General features: G+C 39.8%; 2 protein-coding genes and 1 long non-coding RNA gene across 13 annotated transcripts in view; 1 reads left to right on the top strand and 2 right to left on the bottom strand.

The window, feature by feature from the left end:
• Positions 1–20,329, bottom strand: part of ECT2L (epithelial cell transforming 2 like) — a 72,443-nt gene extending 52,114 nt beyond the window's left edge. For 6 of the 8 annotated variants that reach the window (XR_003999609.1, XR_003999605.1, XR_003999606.1 and 3 more), the window contains exons 1-9: positions 18,061–20,329; positions 16,414–16,647; positions 11,903–12,015; positions 10,228–10,390; positions 8,768–9,020; positions 5,994–6,130; positions 4,066–4,193; positions 2,753–2,891; positions 1,203–1,371 (exon numbers count right to left, since the gene is read on the bottom strand). Coding sequence is in view for 1 of the 8 variants with exons in the window: in XM_030556424.1 (XP_030412284.1) it covers positions 1,203–1,371; positions 2,753–2,891; positions 4,066–4,193; positions 5,994–6,130; positions 8,768–9,020; positions 10,228–10,390; positions 11,903–12,015; positions 16,414–16,605 (1,294 nt within the window). In the remaining 7 variants the exon portion in view is untranslated. The remainder of the gene's footprint in view (positions 1–1,202; positions 1,372–2,752; positions 2,892–4,065; positions 4,194–5,993; positions 6,131–8,767; positions 9,021–10,227; positions 10,391–11,902; positions 12,016–16,413; positions 16,648–18,060) is intronic. The other 2 variants (XR_003999610.1, XR_003999611.1) reach the window with 2 other exon arrangements.
• The window catches only part of LOC115648604, a 10,670-nt gene continuing 2,300 nt past the window's right edge, over positions 12,941–21,310 (top strand). The window contains exons 1-3 of one of the 2 annotated variants that reach the window (XR_003999615.1): positions 12,941–13,510; positions 15,069–15,256; positions 16,443–16,525. This is a non-coding gene — a long non-coding RNA (uncharacterized LOC115648604). Of the gene's footprint in view, positions 13,511–15,068; positions 15,257–16,442; positions 16,526–21,310 lie in introns of those variants that run through there. The other variant, XR_003999616.1, reaches the window with a different exon arrangement.
• Positions 20,610–21,310, bottom strand: part of CCDC28A (coiled-coil domain containing 28A) — an 11,491-nt gene continuing 10,790 nt past the window's right edge. For all 3 annotated transcript variants that reach the window (XM_030556441.1, XM_030556440.1, XM_030556442.1), the window contains one exon: positions 20,610–21,099. In XM_030556441.1, the coding sequence (XP_030412301.1) occupies positions 21,045–21,099 (55 nt within the window). In that variant the 3' untranslated portion in view covers positions 20,610–21,044. The remainder of the gene's footprint in view (positions 21,100–21,310) is intronic.

The raw sequence follows: 21,310 nt of genomic DNA, 5'->3' as shown, positions 1-21,310 counted from the left end.
TGTAAAGGGTTAACAAACAGTGACCTACAAACACCTGACGAGAGGACCAATCAGGAGACAAGATACTTTCAAATCTCGTGGAGGGAAGCCTTTGTTTGTGGGGTTTGGGTTTGGCTTTGTTCTCTCTGGGTCTTGGACGGGACTAGAGGTGCAACCAGGTTTCTGCCAATCTCCCTGCTACAGTCTCTTATCTATTCAGAATTGAGTAAGAAAAAAGGCGGTTATAGTCTTTTAATTTGTTTTCTTATTTGCATATGTGTACTTGCTGGAAGTAGCTTAAATTGTGTTTCTGCTGGAGAAAGTTTCTTTCTATTGTTTATAAGCTGAAAGACCCTATAACTGTTTACCATCTAAAGTGCAGAGATAAACCTTTTACTTTTTTTCTTTCTTTTTTATTAAAAGTTTTGCTTTTAAGACTTGTTGATTTTTCTCTCCTAATTAAAGCTCAAAGAAATTGAGTCTGTATATACCAGGGAATTGGTGGGAAGCAAGGAGGGAAAGGTAAATTTGTATTGCTTCTGGGTCGGGGGGAGAGAGAAACTTGATCTCTCTGTGTTGTGTTTCAAGGAATTGATTCACGGTATCTCCTAGTGTACTCAGGCAGGAAAAATCTGGGAGGAGGTAAAGAGGTGGGAGGGAATGGTTTATTTCCCTTTGTTGTGAGACTCAAGGAATCTGGGTCTTGGGGTCCCCTGGGAAGGTTTTGGGGGGACCAGAGGGTGTCAGGCCCTAAAAATTCCTGGTTGGTGGCAGCGCTACAGAATCTAAGCTGGTAATTAAGCTTAGAGGACTTTATGCTAGTACCCATGTCCTGGACGCTAAGGTCCAGGTTTGGGAATTATACTTGACACTTTTAGCTACTTTGGATTAGCATCACGTGTCCAATCTCCTTTTTTATAACATCAGAGATGGCTGTACCATCTCTTTTTGTCATATTTTCTCTGGCTTTTAACTAATTATCAAGCTCTTGATCCTACAAGCTTTTACACCCAGGCAGCCCCTACTCCTGTGGTGAGTCCTAGTGATTACAATGGAAGGTACAGAGGTCTGCTTGTCAGAAACAAATTACAGTTGGATCAGTGACCAATTTGCTAGCTTGATTAACTTTGTATTTTTATGCTGTTTCCCCTTTTGGAATATCTAAACATGGTATGGCATTGACATGTTCCCCAGTTAGTTTCTCTGCTTCTCTCTGCCCCTACCTTGGAGTAAATTGATCTCTCTGGAGTTTCCATCGCTAAAAATCCCTATACTCTTTGCTTTTCGGCCATCCAGAGCCTTTTCTATGTAAAAAAGGAGGCTTTCCAATGTCATTCCGCAATGTTCATACAACACAGAAATCACCCCAGGTTTGATGCTGTCCAGCACCATCTATAGAAATAAATCAGTTAATATCTTCAATAAATAAATCCTGCTTTTCTCAAAATATAATTCCATTAAAAATATATAATTCTTAATTCAATATTCATTTGTAGAATGCATCACATATTATTATTTTACACATTAGTAATTAATTACACAGAGAAATTCTTTATTCAGTTTTGTCCTATGGCCCCACAATGCCACTGGATATGAGATGATCTCTACAACAACCTTTATGAAAGGAAAATATCAGCTAGGCCACTCCTGCAATTCGTTGTGCGTGAGCAGCCTGGCACTCCTCGTGAACCCTCAGTGAAGTTAATTGTGTTCTGTACAGATGCAGCCGTGCATCCACACACAGATTTTTAGGATCAGGGCCATAACCTTTATCATGAAACAAAAAAATGCTGCTTGGGTGGTCCGGTTAACTTCCTACTTATTATTTCCCACTGATGCTTTGCTGAAACTCAGATTGTATTCAATTTTTTAAATAAATATACAGGATGGGCTGTTTTTGAAGTGAACATCCTGGACTTTTCTTTGATTAGCTATAAAACTGAATGTCTTACACAAACTAGCACTTTTGCCATATGATTTGGGATTTTTTACTTCAAATCACATAGTGTCAGCGTATTAAAAAATGTGCAGTTCCCCCCACACGCGCAGAGACAGCATTTTTTTTTTACAGTTTCATATTAAACTCCAAATTTCTGCATTAGAGATTCATCTAGGTCCATGATGCTCAAAATTTTCCAGTGACCCCGCCCCCGCCCTCACCAGTAATGGAATCTGTCCGTGCCCCTCCCCCCATTACTGGACAGTCAAGGCTTCTTCCGCACAGAGCTTGGGCTGAAGGCAGAACTAGTGGCAAAATGGGGATGGATGAGGAGCTGAAGCTAGAGGGAGAGCTGGGCTGCAGGCAGAGAGGGAGTCAGCAGAGCAGGACTGGGGGCTGAATGGGTCTGGGGGTGGAGTGGGGCTGGAAGTGTGGTGCTTTCTCCCCACCCCCTGTGGGGGCTAGCTCCGGCCTCAGCTCTGCACACACCCTGAACATTCCTCCATGGCCCCCCTATTGAGAACCACTGATTTAGGCTCATAATATTACTTTACTGACATTTTAATCTTATGCTTTCCTTTGTTTTTCTTCACTTTACAGTGCGCTTTTGCTGAGACCCTTATCCTGTAAACACTTAATGGGATGACTTGTGAGCAAAATTAAGCACATGTGTACATATTTGCAGGACTGAGGCTATAGTAGACTCCAGGAAGGATGCTTTATTTGCAGGGGAAAGATGAACAGATTGCCGTCTCAGGTACATCCCTGGATGTAGTTTGGGTACACAGAACCCAAACTATTCAAAAAAAGAGAGAACTTAGAAGACATTCCTACCTCATATGCAGGAATCCTGGATGATATCAAAACCAGGTATGGCTCAAGTGGATATGCAAAACTGCCGTGTTTTTGGTAGACATGCTGACAGTGTTTGTAAGGTAACACAGGGTCAGATCTGCTTCCAGTCACATTCATTCTACAGAAGGAAAAGCAAAAACTCAAGCAGTATATCCTTTAATGATTATCTCTCTCTTTTACTTTAATGCAGAAATAAGACATTAGAGTATGAAAATACCTGTCTAACCCTCAGTTACACTGAATAGACAAGCAGTATTGTGTTTTGTAAATACATTTATAGCATCTTGTATTATTCTATTCTGTGCCTCCTGAAGGCCACCACTTCTGTGAGAAAAAAAGAACCTTAATCACCTACTGCCTATTGAGATCACGGAGTTCCAAATACTTACAGGTCAGCCATTTGCACACTTTTTTTTTGTGTTTATTTTTATGCTATGTCTTAGCAGTGCTGGTGATAGGAAAAATATTCCTCACTGCCCTCGTTTGCTCTGGGGTGAAAAGATTTTAAATTTACAATCTCAATACATGTAAAGAACAAATCGATTTGTTCTCTGTAAGCCCACAAAAAAAAAAAAAAAATTCAGGATCTTCTCCCTAAGTAGGTTTAGCCAATGAAAAGTACAACTCTAGACTTAGTTTTGTCATTAGCCTCCTATCCAGGCTTAGCATGAAATGGCTCTACAAGGTTCCCATTTTATGGCTGGACCAGCAACAAGTTGAGGGTGGTATGCTGCATTACGGGAGAGCCTCTCCAGTTTCTAGTTCTCCATATCTTTGAACTTCAGGGTGATGGTTTAAAACCAGATCAGCTGATCTGGGCCCCCAAATCTCCAAGAATGGTTGCTTCAGGCCAATGTGGGCCCAAGAATCTCGAGTGGGAAACTAGTATTTCTGGCCACACCCTCATGCAGAACCCCAAGTTTCTACCCAACCTCAAGTTTGAGTTCCCTCCCCAGGATTACACTCAAGTGGTGTCAGTTAAATGGAGGACTTTGCATGGGCCAGACATATCATCTGCATGCCAGTTTGTGGACTTGCTCCTTCCAACACTGAGGAAGAGCAGCACAGCTTTAAGAGAGGGAACCTATGTGGTAATTATTTAGAACTAATTGACAAAGTTGAGCTCCATCAAGGTGTTAGCATGCTAAAAGCCACCTGACATAACTACAAAGATCTGCATTGTTTCCTACAATGTATTCTGTCACCTTTATTGATCACTATGTTTTGGGTACCATTTTCTGTGTAGTTTTGGAATTATCACCAGCATTTTGAAAATCTTGAGTCCTGCTTACCTTTTGGGCAAAGTTTTTAAGGAGGCCAAAACAAGCTGTTTTTCTGCTGCTAGATTAAAGTTTGATACAGGTTTCATTTCTTCAGAAAGCAGCACTGAAAGAGTATGATTCGAAAGAGCACTTTTTTCCTGAAAGCATTTAAACAAAAAATGCTGAGAGAAATATGTATGATGCAGTGTAATAACATGGTTCAGTAATTACATAATGCAGCAGTTCAAAAATGCTGTCTTGCGTCTACCTGTAAAAAAAACTTAAACTTACTTAAACTTAAACTTTATGTCTGTAATTGGTAAAATAAGATGTATTTAACTGAGTTTCTCAGAACAATACTTGAGAATACAACTCTAATAGTGGCTCAGACACAATCTTGTAAATTGTGTAATATGGATGCAAGCTAAGGCATTGATCCTATACAGAGCTTCACAAGGATGCGGGGGTTCATCAGTATTTATAGTGATGGTGAAAGAAGATTGTCCAGTAGCTTGGGCTCCCATACCAGCTTCATCTAAACACTTTTACTTTCTGTGCTGCCAGTGCCTTGCTTTGAACCTCAGCATGTATATTTCAAGTCACAAAGCAATGTTAATTGTACTCAACTGCTTTACAAGTTGGGTTACAGAGTGAATCTAGCTGTAATCACAGTTTAGTCAAGTATGAAATTAACTGTATTAAGAATAAGTCTGTATGTTTGTCACTTCTGCTTTCCATGGCAAAGATCATGCCTTTTAGGGGATTCTAATTTTTTTTTAAATAGTTGTTTTACAAGTCTCTTTTTTCAATTTTAACAGCTCTTTTTTATGTTTTTTTGTGTGTTTTGAAATCTTAATGTATTTTAAAATGATAAGTGATGGCTATAAAAGCTTTTTCCAGTAGAAAATAAGCTAACGAGGAAGCAAAATATTCTGTGCCAGACTTTTCAGACTTTTTATTGACATCCAGTCAGTCTTATTTATGAGATAAAAGACACAAAGTAGACACAAAGACCAATCCTCCAAAGACATAAAGATATGAGTAACTTTACCTATCAGAGTAGTCAAACCTCTACATTGCAAAAAAAATCCCACGGTAGCAAGTCTTGGAGCCTGGGTCAACTGACTTGGGCTCACAGGGCTTACACTACAGGGCTTAAAATAACAGTGTAGAAGTTCCTGCTAAGGCTTGAGCCTCGGCTTTGAGTCCCAGGGAGGAGGAGGGTCTCACAGGCTGGGATCCAGCCTTAGCAAGAACTTCTACACTGCTATTTTTAGCCTCGCAGCATGAGTCCTGTGAGCCCAAGTCAGGTGACTCATGCGCTAAGATTTGTACCATGGGTTTGGGGGGTTGGTTTTTTTTTCTAGTGTAGTCATACCCTCAGTTGCTCATGAGCCTAAGTCTTTGCAGGAGTGGCTCCCTCACATCAGCCTACTAGCTGATCAGCCACTTACACTTGCCAGTATTTACTATAACAAAGCCTGCCATGTAGTGGCATTGTGCACCATTCTGAACTAACAATTACACAAGTAGAACAGGATCTCTATGCTTTATCATATATATATTTCTGACAACATTGTCCACATATTACTTAGTATCTTGGTGTCCCAGTCTTACTCATGGTACATAGTATCTTACGCCACAAAGTTCCCGTTGGAGGTCAAAAGGGAGTACACAGTGAGTAGGGCACTTCTCAGCATGACTAAGGGTGGCAGAATCAGTTCCACAATAAATCATGAACCATACTCTGTGCTGACTTCAGTGGGATTACATGAAGCACAAATCAATGAAGAGTTTTAATTGCTTTTAATTAAGTGGAATGTATTTCAAGTAGTTCTGATTTAAACAGGATCTGTGTTAGCACTGCCAACCAATCTCAGGATTCAGCACTTAATGCTTGCACAAAAAAAGAGCAATTTTCAAAGGATAAAAAGCAAGTACATTTGGAGGGAAATTACCTTAATTAGTTGCAAAATTGCCTGTAGTCTAGCCCTATCCTGGATTGCCTGCGCCTGACTTGGCTGTAATCGTGATTTTAAGAATCTCGAGCTCCAAGTCCCACTCATCCAAGGCAGTCGAGCTTTGAATAATTCCTCTGAAAAACAAGCAACACCAGACCCTGCTGTTTAACCCCATGTGTTTCCATTGATGGGGAAGTACATACTAACAGGAATAACAATGCCGTGACTAGGGAAATAATCCATATGAAAATTAGCACGTTAGTTTTACATGACGGTCTTTAGATTTTATCTAAACTGAGGACCCTGCCTGAAAAGTCCTCCTCATTTTTGGCTAGGAATTGGTCATTCTACTAAAATGAAGTTGTCTTGTAGTAATACCTGAAATGAAAGTAGTGTTGACAACCTGACTAGTTCAAAAAATAATTAGTTCAGTTTAAAAAAATCAGATGAATGTCTTAACAGTCATGAGATTAAAAAAAATGGGGACTATTTTCATTTGTCTTCTGATTTTGGAGGACTTGGGATTCATATTTTCAAGTTTTTTCTCTCTAATCAGAAAGAGTAGAAGCCTACTGTTTTAAAAAAGGAAAACTGAGATTCTCACTTAATCACATGACTCTGGGTGCTGCTGTTTAGAAAAAATGTCAAATATGAAACTTGAAAGAAAATTTGGGGACTTGACAGCACTGAAGTGTGGTCTCCATGAAAACTATATGAATAATGATAGCCTTTCAAACAAGTATTAATGAAGAGGGGAGAACCATATTGGCTGAATGAAAATTCACAATCTATATCTAATATCCATTTTGAAGCACTTGAAGGAGAAGGTGGTGATCCCAAACAGTCAACATGGATTCACCAAGGGCAAGTCATGCCTGACCAACCTGATTGCCTTCTATGATGAGCTAACTGGCTCTGCAGATATGGGAAAAGCAGCAGATATGATATATCTTGACTTTAGCAAAGTTTTTGATATGGTCTCCCACAGTATTCTTGCCAGCAAGTTAAAGAAGTGTGGTTTGGATGAATGGATTATTAGGTAGATAGAAAGCTGGCTAGATTGTCAGGCTCAGTGGGTAGTGAGACTAGACTAGACTGCTTGATGTCTAGTTGGCAAGCAGTATCAAGTGGAGTGCCCCAGGGGTCAGTTCTGCGGCCAGTTTTGTTCAACATCTTTATTAATTATCTGGATGATGGGATGAATTGCACCCTCAGCAAGTTCGCAGATGACGCTAAGCTGGGGGGAGAGGTAGATACACTGGAGGGGAGGAATAGGTTCTAAAGTGATCTAGAAAAACTGGAGGATTGGGCCAAAAGAAATCTGGTGAAGTTCAACAAGGACAAGTGCAGCATCCTGCACTTAGGAAGGAAGAATCTCATGCACCGCTACAGGCTGTGGACCAACTGGCTAAGAAGTAGTACTGCAGAAAAGGACCTGGGGATTACAGTGGATGAGATGTTGGATATGAGTCAACAGTCTGCCCTTGTTAGTCCAGAAGGCCAACAGCATACTGGGCTGTATTAGTAGGAGCATTGCCAGCAGATCAAGGGAAGTGATTATTCCCCTCTATTAGGCACTGGTGAGGCCACAACTGGAGTATTGAGTACAGTTTTGGTCCCCCCACTACAGAAGGGATGTGGACAAATTGGAGAAAGTCCAGCAGAGGGCAATGAAAATGATTAGGGGGCTGGGGCTCATGACTTATGAGGAGAGGCTGAGGGAACTGGGATTATTTAGTCTGCAGAAGAGCAGAGAGAGGGGAGATTTGATAGCAGCCTTCAACTACCTGAAGGGGGGGTTCCAAAGAGGATGGAGCTAGGCTGGTCTCAGTGGTGGCAGATGAGAGAACAAGGAGTAATGGTCTCAAGTTGCAGTGGGGGAGATTTAGGTTGGATATTAAGAAAAACTTTTTCACTAGGAGGGTGGTGAAGCACTGGAATGGGTTACCTAGGGAGATCATGGAATCTCCATCCTTAGAGCTTTTTTAAGGCTTGGCTTGACAAAGCCCTGGCTGGGATGATTTAGTTGGTGTTGGTCCTGCTTTGAGCAGGGGATTGGACTAGATGATCTCCTGAGGTCTCTTCCAACCCAAATATTCTATGATTACTATAAAATACACTGATTATTATACTTGTAGACAAAAATCTCAATATGCTGAGCACTGCTTAATAAAAGTCTGATATATCATAGAATTCCATGGAAATATTTCTGTTAGTCTTAAGTTTTGTTTAAATAATTTTATACAAAACCTACATTTTGACCTAAACTTGACTAAGGATTCCTTTAATGCATTGACTATATTTGTTGCTATACATAAAATTTCTACAGGACACCCTGGTGCTGGGTCTTTTCCTTTCAAACCTTCATTTTCCTAAATTGGAAAGCAATATGTGCCAGACTGGAAAGAAATTAAGTCCTCAACCACACACTGACAGTTTGAGGTTTCTATTATTTCCACAGCTGAGATGTACTGGAAACCCCACTGGACACTATTAAGCCTGAACATTTTTATCCCTTTCCTACCGGCATATCAAATATGACTAAACAACCATTTAGAAGAAACAAAATCTATTGCTATATTTACCATTTTCAGCCCTTACCCTTTTGATATTAAAAAATTAATTTAAAAAATATCTGCAAAGATGTTTTCCTAAAGAAAAGGTCTTTGACTACTTGAATACTTTAGGTGCTTTATCACTTTCAGAAGACAGTGTTTGTTATTTTAACATTAATCTCAGAAGAAAGAGGTCTTTATTTTAATACCACTGACTCTTGCGTAATGCTAATCTCTCCTGAATAATTTTTCGTAGCCATTTTTCTCTTAGCCTCTCTTCCTCCTCCTCATTTTCAGGTTTTGGTTCATTGAGGGTCCCATAGATTTCAGTGGCTTGTCTTGGGGTGAAGTAATCTAAGCTGGATGCACAAGCAATATAATGTCGCTTCCAAGCACTGTATTCGTTGTCTGCTGGAGTGTAGGGCAGGAACCATCCAAACTTAACACATTTTGGCACCCACAAACAGTCCTTAAAACAAGAAAGAGGTAAAAGAGAGACAAAGTGAGAACAAAAAGCTTTCTATTTTAATCTTAGGGCTTCATACTGCCACTGCTCACAGTAGTATATGAGTATAAATCAAACATAGGACCTCTATAAATACGTTACAGTGAGATTTCTTTTTTTATGAAGTGCCTAGTACTTTTACAGAACAAATAAAAATACATGATGCCTCTGTCTCAAAGAGCTTGCTGCAACATTTTCTTATATGCAGAGGCTGGCACTGTTCCTGAGGATTAATAATCAGATAATGTCAATGAATTCAAGTGAAAAAGGTGCATTAGTTTGTGTTCTATTTTAAAATTCTTCATTATCTGGAAATCTGCAAATAAAGGCATTATCTTGTCCCCTTGATTGTCATATTTGGCACAGAGGAACAGAAAGAGTAGGCTAATTGTTGTACCACTTTGAGCAGCTTCTGAAGATGAATATTTATTTTATTTTAATTTCAATAAATGGTATTGCGCCTATGCTATACACTATCTATTTAGATAGATCATAACAAAGAGTAGTATTGTGAATACTCCAAAATGCTAAGCCCTGGCATTATCAGTATCCATATGGCCACAGCAATCTCTATAAATTACGGAGTTTAAGACATCCAGCTAACTACATAGCTCTAAATTACATATTGTGTTCTGCTGCTTGATGGGTGCATTTAAAGATCAAAGCCAAAACAGGGTTAAGTATAGAAGCAAAGCAGCAGAATGAAATGTAGAATGAGAATTAGTTTCTGACAAGAGAAAATATAAATGCCTTTATGTGTAATATGCTCCTAGTGATTGAGACGTTCTTGCTAGGGTTGGATGAAGCTGGTTCCAACAATTTATCTGTTATAGTGAATTAAATAGAGCAAAGTTTAAAAGGTTATTTTGTCAAGTGCGTAAAAGTTGAAAATTCTGGTACAGAAGATCTTTCTAATTATTATTAAGTATGCTAGACAGATAAACGCTCAATCTTCTGAAGCATTTCATGTATCTGAGTGCTGTACAAGATACAAAATTGCTTTGGCAAATTATGCTATTTACAATATACTGTTGCAGATTTCCCATTTCATGTATGTGGTGCCCCTTAAAAGTGCTGCAAATGTCCAGTTACAGGTCCTATTCCTATCATTTCAATAAGAAAATTCTTTTTGATTGCCATGGGAGTGGGACCAGGCCTACAATGAACAAACCTGTTCGGTTATAAACTTCCAGTGCCAGCTGACTTGAGCAGCTGCACACAGCTCCCTGGGACTGAGAAAGGAGAAGATGTGCAGAGATATGAAACGTGGCAGCACTCTGGTGAAATCCACTTTGGACACTGGAATCCTCTCTGCAAACCAGTTTTGGGTAAATCTGTAAAGAGACAGATATTCACAGTAGTTTAAATCCTGTTGAGATTCTATTCTGTCACTCTATTGGTCTTCCCTTTCAGAAAACCTGAGATCTATTTGAAGAATATTATCAGGAGTGAAGTGATTCCTATGAGGGCATCATTTGCAAAGTGCTTTGGGACCCATTGGGAAGAGATTCAAGATGCGTTTGTCTAATTAGTTGGCCATTTCTCTATTGATAGCGTTGCATCTCAGTGACATAATACAACATTTTGAGAGCAAATCTAGACTTTTATGTAAATAGGAGCATTGCATTATTGCAACTAGTGAACTGTATGTCTTTCAAAACAAAACTATGCCAAGAGTGTGATCATTTCAACAGAACCAATTATGTTTATTCCAGGCCCTTATATCACTGAGGTTGTTTTTATTGCTCTGCAGAACACTGGAAGGGGTAGAACCTTTGTATTTTTAGTAGCCATTTTCTATTATTAGTAATCCAGTAGGCCAGGAGTTTGAGATGACTCTTGCCAGTAAAGAAACTATTAGATAATATGCCTGTTATCCTGGGCTTGTGTGAAGAACATATAAATCAATCCAGATATTTGGATGGGAAAGGATCAGGACATCCAGGGAAAGAGTTAAAGATCTCTCTCATTTTTAATAATCACAAGTGGCCAGGAAACAACTCAGCAACCCCTTACTCACACATAGCCCAATAGAAGTCAGTGTATATAAGGGATGTCATGATTAGGCCCTTATTTTATAAGAGCTGACTAAAACCTGGTCTTGTCCTGTGAAATACAGAGCTCCCTCTGCTCCCATTAGGAGCTAGTGGGAACTTTGTGTTCAGTACCTTGCAAAGATGACTCTTTGGGACCTGATTCTGCAATATATAACATGGAGCAGGTTGTTGTGCCTGCATGGAACCACACTGATTCCAGTGAGTCTCTGCACAGGCAAAGCAGTCTGCCCACCCACATTATAAACTGCAACATCCAGGTCCTAGATTGTGAGATCTTTGGGCAAGGAACCTTGTTTGCTCCATGTTCTGCAGAGCACTGACCACGTGGACAGTGCTAAGCCAACAATATATAATACTAAATGGAAAAGCTATAGAGGTTGCTTTTTTTTCTTATTTCCCTGATGATGCAATGAAAAGAGGAAAAGATGGAGAATCTGGAGCTTCAAGCCTGCACTGGACACACATCTATACACTCTGTCACGTGATTTTGCTACAGTCTTAATTTTTAGGTCTTATGAATCTGACAGTGTCCTTATTAAACTAAACTGACAGGACCCTCTTACAAAAGAAAGTTCACAATTTCAGGTCCCAATTAGATCCGTCTAGGCAGACACTGGCACTAGTGTTAAATCCTCAAGGCCTTCACTGGGATTCCACAAGGGTACAGGGATCCCCTGGGCAAATCTCATTACAGAATTGGCTTGCTGTGTGTCTTATGTGACATCCATATTCATACATACCTGCTTGTTTGGAAAGACAACACTAAGCTAGTCCTTGTAACAAACTTACTTTAGTTGTGATTTACTGCATCTCATCAACATTGTGTGGATGAATTGTTTGCGCTGCTTGTCTGTCCACAGATCAAACCAATGGCTTATGAGACTAAGTCTTTCCTCAAAGAGCTGAAAGGAAACAGAGTATTTTCATATCTAGTTCAGTATGCTGTGCAGACCTCTACAAGTCTGATGCACATATAATGATGCTTAGGGAGGCAGTGTGACCCTAGCAGATAGAAATTAAACTGGGCAGAGGTGCTGGAACAATTTTTATAGTAAGGGTGCTGACAGCCATTGAACCAAACTGTAAACTCTGTATATGATGGAAAACCCTTAAAGCCGGGAGTGCTGCAGCACCCCTTCGAACCCGTAGTTCAATCACCTATGAATTGGAGGCTTTTCTATATGACAAGTCACTGCAAGGCATGCCACAGTGTGAATCTACAGCAGGTGTCGGCAACCTTTCAGAAGCGGTGTGCAGAGTCTTCATTTATTCACTCTAATTCAAGGTTTCGCATGCCAGTAATACATTTTAATGTTTTTAGAAGGTCTCTTTCTATAAGTCTATACTATATAACTGAATTATTGTTTTATGTAAAGTAAATAAGGTTTTTAAAATGTTTAAGCTTAATTTAAAATTTAATTAAAATGAAGAGCCCCTCAGACCGGTGGCCAGGACCTGGGCAGTGTCAGTGCCACTGAAAATCAGCTCGTGTGCCACAAGTTGCCTACCCGATCAACAGCATACCAGCTTGCACCACAGTCATATCCTGCACAGACACTGTAACAAGAGATTTTGCTTTTAGCTGTTTTGAAAAATTTTGCAGCACTTTCGTAGAGACTAGCAGAGAAAAAATGGAAAAAGGGTTTTAAAAATTGTAAAATGTCAACTCTTCCCTATTGATTTAATTAAGATGGTGATAGTATCAGGACATTTTGACTGCCATAAAACATCAGTTAGCTTTAAGATTAAGGCTTTAAATAAATAGATTACTATTACTACTGTAAATAGTGATAGTTTAAAGTTAGAAATCCAAAATAGATGCAATAATCCTCTATGAAAGGCATAGAAGAAAGTTCCAGTAACTCATAGGGAATGACTCAGCATTTCTCCCAAGACCTCAGGGGGAGGAGCTCTACCGAAGATGGTGTCAGAGAGAGGAGCTTAGCTAGCTTTAAATAAGTATGACATAATGGGAGGAGCTAGACAAAAATAGCAATTATGCTAATATTTAGAAACTGATTGGTTGAGCTGGGCTAATTATGCTAATAAGCAGACCTTGAGAGAGCAACCAGCTTATAAAGCCCAGGGCTAGCAGGCCGAGTGTCGTGGGTTTGAGGCTTTGTGGAAGAATAGAAGCTACCTGAGAAGAACAACAGAAAATTCCATACAGTAGCCACCTGGGAAAGCAGTAGCAGCAGCAGCAACTCTAAAGGTCACCACAGCAACACCTTTCATAGCAGCACAATCAGCAGTCCCTGCCAGCAGCAACTGCCGCTACGCCCGCAGCCTGAAGCAGCAGCAGCAGTTAGGAAAATTGTGGCCTTGACAATCCTTAACATCATTACAGACCGATCAGAAGGACCATTAAGATGAAACAAAGGGAATTTGGGTATGAGTGTAAGTCTGTTTTTTCCATGTATTGTTAAGAAGTGTGTGGGTCTGTCTGTAAATAAAGCTGGATGCCTGTGTTCTGAGTGAAATCTCTCCTACCCATCCGGTGACCGCTTCTCCGGAGCTCACAGGAAGTTAAAAGCTTAAATGTTAGATATTAAATATTAAGGTATTAAATGTTAACTATTAAGTAATTAATTCTCTCTCAAACTAGAATTTGCAATGATTTATAGAGGTAATATATATTATGTTGTATTAAGTACACCTCTACCCCGATATAACGCGACCTGATATAACACGAATTCAAATATAACGCGCTAAAACAGTGCTCCAAGGGGGTGGGGCTGTGCGCTCCAGCGGATCAAAGCAAGTTCAGTATAACGTGGTTTCACCTATAACATGGTAAGATTTTTTTGGCTCCCGAGGACAGCGTTATATCGAGGTAGAGGTATATGTTATTGAATTGCAGTATTTAGGCTTGAGCCTTGATATATACAGGGCCTCATACACGTGTGTGTACAGTATAGATAGATAATCTATTACATTTTAACTGTTATATGATCTACATATCCTGTGTAGTCCGTGTCTTTTATTTTGTTGTGCTGCTTCATTCCTAGATATAATTCTACTGTTTTATTGTTTTATATATTTTTTCTTGAGTCTATTAAAAACACCGTAATTACTTATTTTTGAAAACATAAGAATTATTTATTTTTAAAAGCATTTCTGCTTGTGCGTGTCAGTCCTTCAGCAGAAGGCTGTTCCTGAGTTCTTTCAGTGGTTAGTAAGATTAGCTTGCTCTGGGGAGCCCTTTGCGGGTCTGAGACAAGCCCCCTGGTAACACACTGGCAATTCTTTTCAGGCCGGCCACAACCTTTTTACCCTTTTATTAAATTAGAAGTGCTATTGTAGGCTAATTTAATTGGCATCTAAAATTCAGGGTAACAACACAGCTACAGTGCAGTGGAAGTCCTGGAGTGCAGCTTAGCATGCTACATTTTCAAGTAATAGTACGCCCAGCCACAATCTAGGACTTGAATTGTGCTGCAGCAGTGACCACATGGGCCATTACTGCATGGTAAACTGTAGATTCACACCCTGGCTTTTCATGCAGTAACTTGCCACGTAGACAAGCCTTGGGACTCAGGAGATCGATATTCTTGTATTCCTACCATGTCTCTTGCCACTGATCAGCTGTGTGACCCTGGGCAAGTCACTTCATCTCTTTGTGCCTGTTTCACTTCCTATCCTTTGTGTAAGGTCTTCAAGGAAGGAACTGTCTCTTACTTAGGAACTGTGCCTAACCCAATGGAGACCAGATTTCAGTTGGAGCCTCTGGGAACTAGTGACTGTAATACAAAAATGAGCAGTCCAAAGGGACAGATCATTATGGAGAAGCTTACTCACTGTTCTTATCCCTGTGGTGTATGATTAAACCGTCTACCTATTTTAGGTACAGTAACTCCTCACTTAAAGTCATCCCAGTTAACATTGTTTTGTTATTTGGTTCCTGATCTATTAGAGAACATGCTCATTTAAAGTTGTGCAATGTTCCTTTTTAAAGTTGTTTGGCCTGCTCTGCTCCGACCTGACCCCTCTCCCCAGCAGGAGCACCAGGTGGGTGGAACGGGGCAAGCCCCCGCGCCCCGACCCTGCTCTCTGACAGGAGTGCCAGGTGGGCAGCACAAGGCAAGCCCCTGTGCCCTGACCCTGCTACGCCCCTGCCTCAACCAAGCTTCACAATCATCATTGGTAAGTACAGTATTACATTGTTTAAAAATATTTAAATCTTATACTGTATATGTATATAACGTCTTTTGTCTGGCAAAAAAAAATTCCCTGGAACCTAACCCCCTCCATTTACATTACTTCTTATAAGGAAATAGAATTCACTTAACATCATTTTGCTTAAAGTAGCATTTTAAGGAACATAACTACAACGTTAAGCGAGGAGTTACTGCATTTTTAGAGCAACAATCACTGCAATGCCAAGGACTGGTGTATTTCTCTAACAGTCCTTGAAACTAACATTTTTGACAGAGGGCAGACATCCATTTTTGTTCTCCATGGCCCTGGGTTCTGTGGGAATGACACTCTCCATTAGTTCAAAACCCCTGTACAAGAGGGGCATCAAACTTAGTTGTTCTCTGAGGATAGAGTCCACTTCCTCTCACTCTACTTCAATTGCTGCTCAGCAAAGGTCTTTTATACTTTTCCTCTGTAGGTAAAATGAGCAATTTCTGAGTATATAAGCCTAGTGCAATTCATGTGGGATGAGGCTTTTGGGGAATGTAGTCCCATTTAGTTAAGAGCAGTACCTGATTTGATTAAAGGAAAAAGAAAATTTATTTATAAAACATTGAACCAATACATAAATCTGTAATTTAAAAAAAATTAAAGACGTGTAATGCCATTGTACTTGACTACTGTTATAGAGCCAATCATGCTTGCTAATGGCCATAGTGCTTATTGCTATGAATAGTTCTTGGTCCTCACAGGCGTAATTGCTGTCAGACATCATGGCAGTAAATACATTGCCTTGAGGAAGCAGTTCATTATTTTTAGTATTTATTTGTATTGTAGTAGCTCCTAGAAGCCACAGCCCCACTGTGCCAGTAACAGTACAGAGATATAACATACTGTCCCTGTCCCATTTCTGTTAAATGACCAAAGAAAATAAAGGTGCAACAGTTAAAAGATGAGATGTTGATGTAATGTTTTTAAAATGTGAGGTTGGTTTCTGATCTAATTTACATGAACACGCATCAGTGCGTATATTGTAAGATGTTTCCTGCCATTGCATGTGCAACTGGGGGTTGGGAGGTGTTTCAAGATATGTGGCAATGTGCATCAATGCATTTCATGATAGTTGAGCCTATAAAAATGACTTCAACCAGACTGTAACTTACCTGCTTGTTGAACGATTTATTTGCGATAGGTGTCCAAGTGCTGAACCTTGTGTTCAAGGTCCCTGTGGTCTGGATTTTACTGGAAGACATTCTGATGGACTTCATTGTGTTTTCTGCAAGGAGTCCTAAACTCTCTAGTTGCCATTGTTTAACAGTGTGGGGAATTGGTGTTACATAAGCTGTGGTCATCATCCCATTAGTGATACTTGGTTACACCAGCTTTGTTAGAGCCCCCTAGAAATTCAGTGAATTAAAGAGATATGTGATCTAATTAATTCTTAGTAGAGATTGGTGCAAACTGTAGAATTCAAACTTGGATTCAGATCTGAAGCCCACTTCCACTATGCTCAGTGGGGTATTTAGATCCAGAAGCCTGGATCCAGGCCCATTTTATATATTGTTTGTGTCTTAAAAATACTTTGCTGTCAATCTTATATCTTGCAATCTTACCTGTTTAGATGAGGAAGCTGGGTAAAGGGCATCAGTGTGTACATAAGTAGGCCAGTGCTTGAGCTGTGATTTCATTAGATCACATAACTGAGATTGGGACTGGTCAGTAAGAACCTAGATGGGAGACCTCCCAAGAAACCCAAGCTACCGAAGAAAGTTCTGTTGCCTCAACAGGTGGGAATCTGCCCTCTGTCATATGAACCAATGATCTGGTGTAACACTTATGGCTCCTATTCTTGTGTGGGTGCCTTCTTCTAGTCATTACAAATTCCTGGGGGAGGGGGTTGTGTAGAAAGGGGTAGCTGCCCTATTGTTCTTGCCAAATTATAAATTAAGTAATTAGTCTACTTACGTATTATTTTCTTGTCACCATTTCCTTGTAATACCTTAAAAATTAATGTTGGACTCATGAAAACTGCAAGAACTCTAATCCTGGAAACCAATGAATTTTATTTTCAAAATAAATATTTACCTAGTATTTACTAGGTACAGGTTGGGTTATGGTAATGCATACTTCCCCCACATCTGCCCACCACTGTATCTCAACTATAAGCTAGAAAGCTGCCATTTCTGTGTGTGGATAGTTTATTCTCCATACCCATTCAGTGCTTGGTTCCTCTCTGATAACAGGGGGACCTATTATGGTGAGGATACCAGATTTCCTCTGGTTTATTGACCTAGTACAGCTGTATCCAATGCTAGGTCTAAATTCCCCTTCCCCTCTCCCTTTATGGAATCCATGTCTGGTCTTTACTGAATAGCCACTGATGAGATGGCACTTTGTCCGTATTTTAAATTGTGCTATAAAAGGTATGCTGAAATCTCTTGTCTCCCCATGCTGCTTGCCTGCACATTATATTTGCATTTTCATCTCTGAGCCAGTTTTCATTTTAAAAAATACCTCAGAATTTCTCTGGCAGAGGAATGTAACCTTCTTGCCCTCTTAAAGTTCTGATCTCTACCCTCTGCTACAAATCAGTCATGCACAAAGTACCTGGGAATTATGAAAAACCTAGGATGTTCATTTTTGGTTTAGTTTTGAAATCTTTACACCTGTTGCTCTGCAGCTTGTATGATTCAGGCCTGCAGGACATTACCCCCTACCCTTTCTATTAACATTAATACAGTAAAACTAAAATACAAAGCAACCCACTTTTCCCATAGACCAGGGAGTTCATAGTCTATTGAATGGTTTACCTCTAAAGAGGATACGTCTTGCTTTTCCTTCTGAACAAGCCGCTGGAAATCTGCAATGAAAGCTGGAATTACTGCTGCGTTGGATGAGGGTCAGTACTCCCCAATCTCCATAGGAACTGCACAACAAGCTACACCTTGGGCTCTAAGCCAGAGCCTGACTCAGGCTACTGTTGCTTGTGTGCCCCTCCCCTAAAGGGGAAGGACCTATGGCACAGCTTCAAATTTCAGTGTGCTCTCTCCCACTATACTTGCAGCTGCCCATACACCATGTAGTGATGTGAGCATGGAACCATCTCTTGCATTCCTACTGTAACAGGCCCTTGACCCAACATGTGGCAGTGACACAGCAGTATTGGGCTGCAGCAATCCTGAACAGAAGGGAATGGCACTGGTACGTCCCAGTGTAGGACGGGCCAAATGGAGATCAGCATAGTTGTACCAAATTACAGCACATCATCCATCCAAACTAGTGTACAAGAGGACAACCTACCACTATCACAAGTGAGTCAGGACTAAAGGCCAGCATCTCTTAGCTAGGGAAATCTTTCTGAGTGGGGACCGTTGGATGGACACAGCTTTTGTAAAACTAGGTAAGAGTATCCTAACTGTAAAGGTTGAGAAACTGGAACACAAGTTAAGGAACTTCCCTGAGGTCACAAAGCCAGTCAGTGGCAGTGTAGGAAATATAAACAAGGTTTATATTACTGACTCTCAATCTCCCCTATTAACCATGCTCCTACGATGCTGAAACGCTAACTACCTTTCTCATTCAACATGTGCGTCAGAAGTGTAATGCTTTGAGGGGCACAAGTGAAGGAGCAGGATATTTTTTTTAAGCTGCTTCCCAAATCACCACTGTTGATCAAAATGTTAACTTTGTTTGCAGCTATACAGTTAAACAGTAATCGGTTTGGCAAGAGTTTGTTCTGAGCTAATAACTTATTTGTGGCACTAACGCCACACCCTGGAATTTTGCCCAGGATATGGTAACTTATTCTTACACTGTAGCTTGCCCATAATAACAGTAAATGTAAGTGAAATAACGAACCCCCTAGTAGAAACAACTCCTTAAGGTGACATCAACATCTTATGAAATATTTATTTTCTTGTTACTAAATCTCTTTGCTACTTGCAGTCTGAAGAGACACTGTTAAAGTTGACAAGCTAAAAATCACAACCGTCTCCCTTTAAATGTATGTATATTCCATTTCCTCAGCTCGCCTGCATTAGTACACACTACTTGAAGACAGGTTTCTAATAACACTAAACTCCTGCTTGCAAAAAGTTTGAGCTAAAAATCCTACATACTGCAACTGTCTAGTTATTGGCTGACCAAAGTCTAACAAAACCTAAAGAAAGAGTCTCACTGACAAAGGGAACTGTGAAGTAAATCACAGTGGAACAAGGGAAGTTTGGAGAAAGGACTTTACTAGGAATCTAGTAAACGGCTTAGTGTGGGATTTGGGCTTCTAGGCAGAAGGAAGGCAATGCCAGTACTTTACTTAGAAGGTGCAAGAGTTGGGCTTGCTTTCAGTAGGGATTATGGTATCTAAAGCCTCCTCCTCAGAGTTGGAATTTCTATTTAGAACTTTAGGGATCAGACAAAGCTACAATTGATTCAGAAGGAAAGCGGTGGGAGCTCATGGGGCAAAGAACAGTGTTCTTTCAATGAAGATCTATGGAATCATCTCTGAGTAGGACTTGCACAGATTTGAACTTTTTCTTCTCTATCCCAGACACTAGTAATATGGATAGATCAAGAGCTCAGAAGACCCAAAAGGGAAGGGAGAAAGACGTCACTCCTGCTATAGAACAAATGCACACAAAAAATGAAATCTGAATAAACAGTTTAACTACACATTAGAACAAATGCACCACTGAGTGCACATTTTCACATGCCTCTGGTAGAAGTTTTGAGCCATCACGTAATCAGTCTTTGCACAAACACAGGCTCTCTGTCCATGTTCAAGAAATGTAGCAATTTGTATGGGATTTGGGCTCATGCTGCTACAAGGCAGGAGCAATGATTCAGCTTGATTGTATGAAAGGAACTTCGTGTGGGGTAGATTTGTGCTCGCTAGCTATGTCAACTGTGAATCCATCACTACAACATCTTCCGTACTGAAATATGTATAGTAACGTGTGCGCCACAAAACCTGCCAGTAGCAGCATTTTTTGGAAACAGACCTCTTGTTACTGGGCATGTGTTGAAGGTCAGTGTTTATTGTTGCTGACTCTCCGCACTCCTGAAATAACTAAAAATAGCAAACAGCCATTAACTCCTCAAAAAGGGAGACTTTACTAAACAAAAGAAGTTAATGGAAAGCAAAGTAGTGTAGTATGGATTTATTATGGAGTGACAGTGTTTAAGTATTGCTGAGAATTCAAAATTGCCAAAACCAAATGACATGGGCTGCCTGTATGTATTCTAATTCTAACTGGGTGAAATTCTAAAGTGGTTGACACAGCAAGGGAAAAAATTGACTTTGTAAAAATTCAGACCATACAAGAGCTCTTTCTCTGAGCATAATTAAACAGATGCTACACTTTAACATAATGTATGGCATAATTTAATGGTGAACAAAACACACTAAAGAGTGTGCAGATTGTCTACATACTAGACAGGAAGGCAGCTATAAAAAACTTCACTGCTAGCGTTGTCAAAATTGGAGTAATGTTAGTGAACATATTATATGTACATATATAAATCCAACACTGAGAATGTACTTTCAAGTTTTCCCCAAACACTTTATATTAAATAAGGCATTAAAACAAGCATAGCAGCACACCATTGCAATTAGATCAATAGATTCCAACCCTGATATATCGCAGTGCTCAAATCTGCTCACAGGAATATGAGAAAATAATCACTTGCATTTGCACCTTAATTCTTTGTTGTGGAAAATGAGTAAGAATCTAGATTCCATTGGAAAAATAAAGACATGACTTCTGGAGAGATCTCTAAATCAAAAAAATCTACACTTTTAGCTGGTGGAGGTATTTGGGATATCTTGTGCATCTGCTAAATGAAGTTTTTGTCTGGAACAAAGAGTTAAGAAATTAAGTTTTCATATGATAACACGAGATAATTTACCTTATGAATCTCTGTATTATACTGGTATTTAATGTTTGTAAAGTATGATAGATTTGAGATGACACAAAAACAAAATATTACACATGGCCTGACATGCTGGAATATCAATATACATTGGATGCAATTATACACAAGGTCAAAGTTTACATGCCAGAG

This window comes from Gopherus evgoodei, chromosome 3 (genome assembly GCF_007399415.2).
Source record: "Gopherus evgoodei ecotype Sinaloan lineage chromosome 3, rGopEvg1_v1.p, whole genome shotgun sequence".
Taxonomy (NCBI): domain Eukaryota; kingdom Metazoa; phylum Chordata; order Testudines; family Testudinidae; genus Gopherus; species Gopherus evgoodei.
This window is presented reverse-complemented; position numbering and strand designations above follow the sequence as displayed.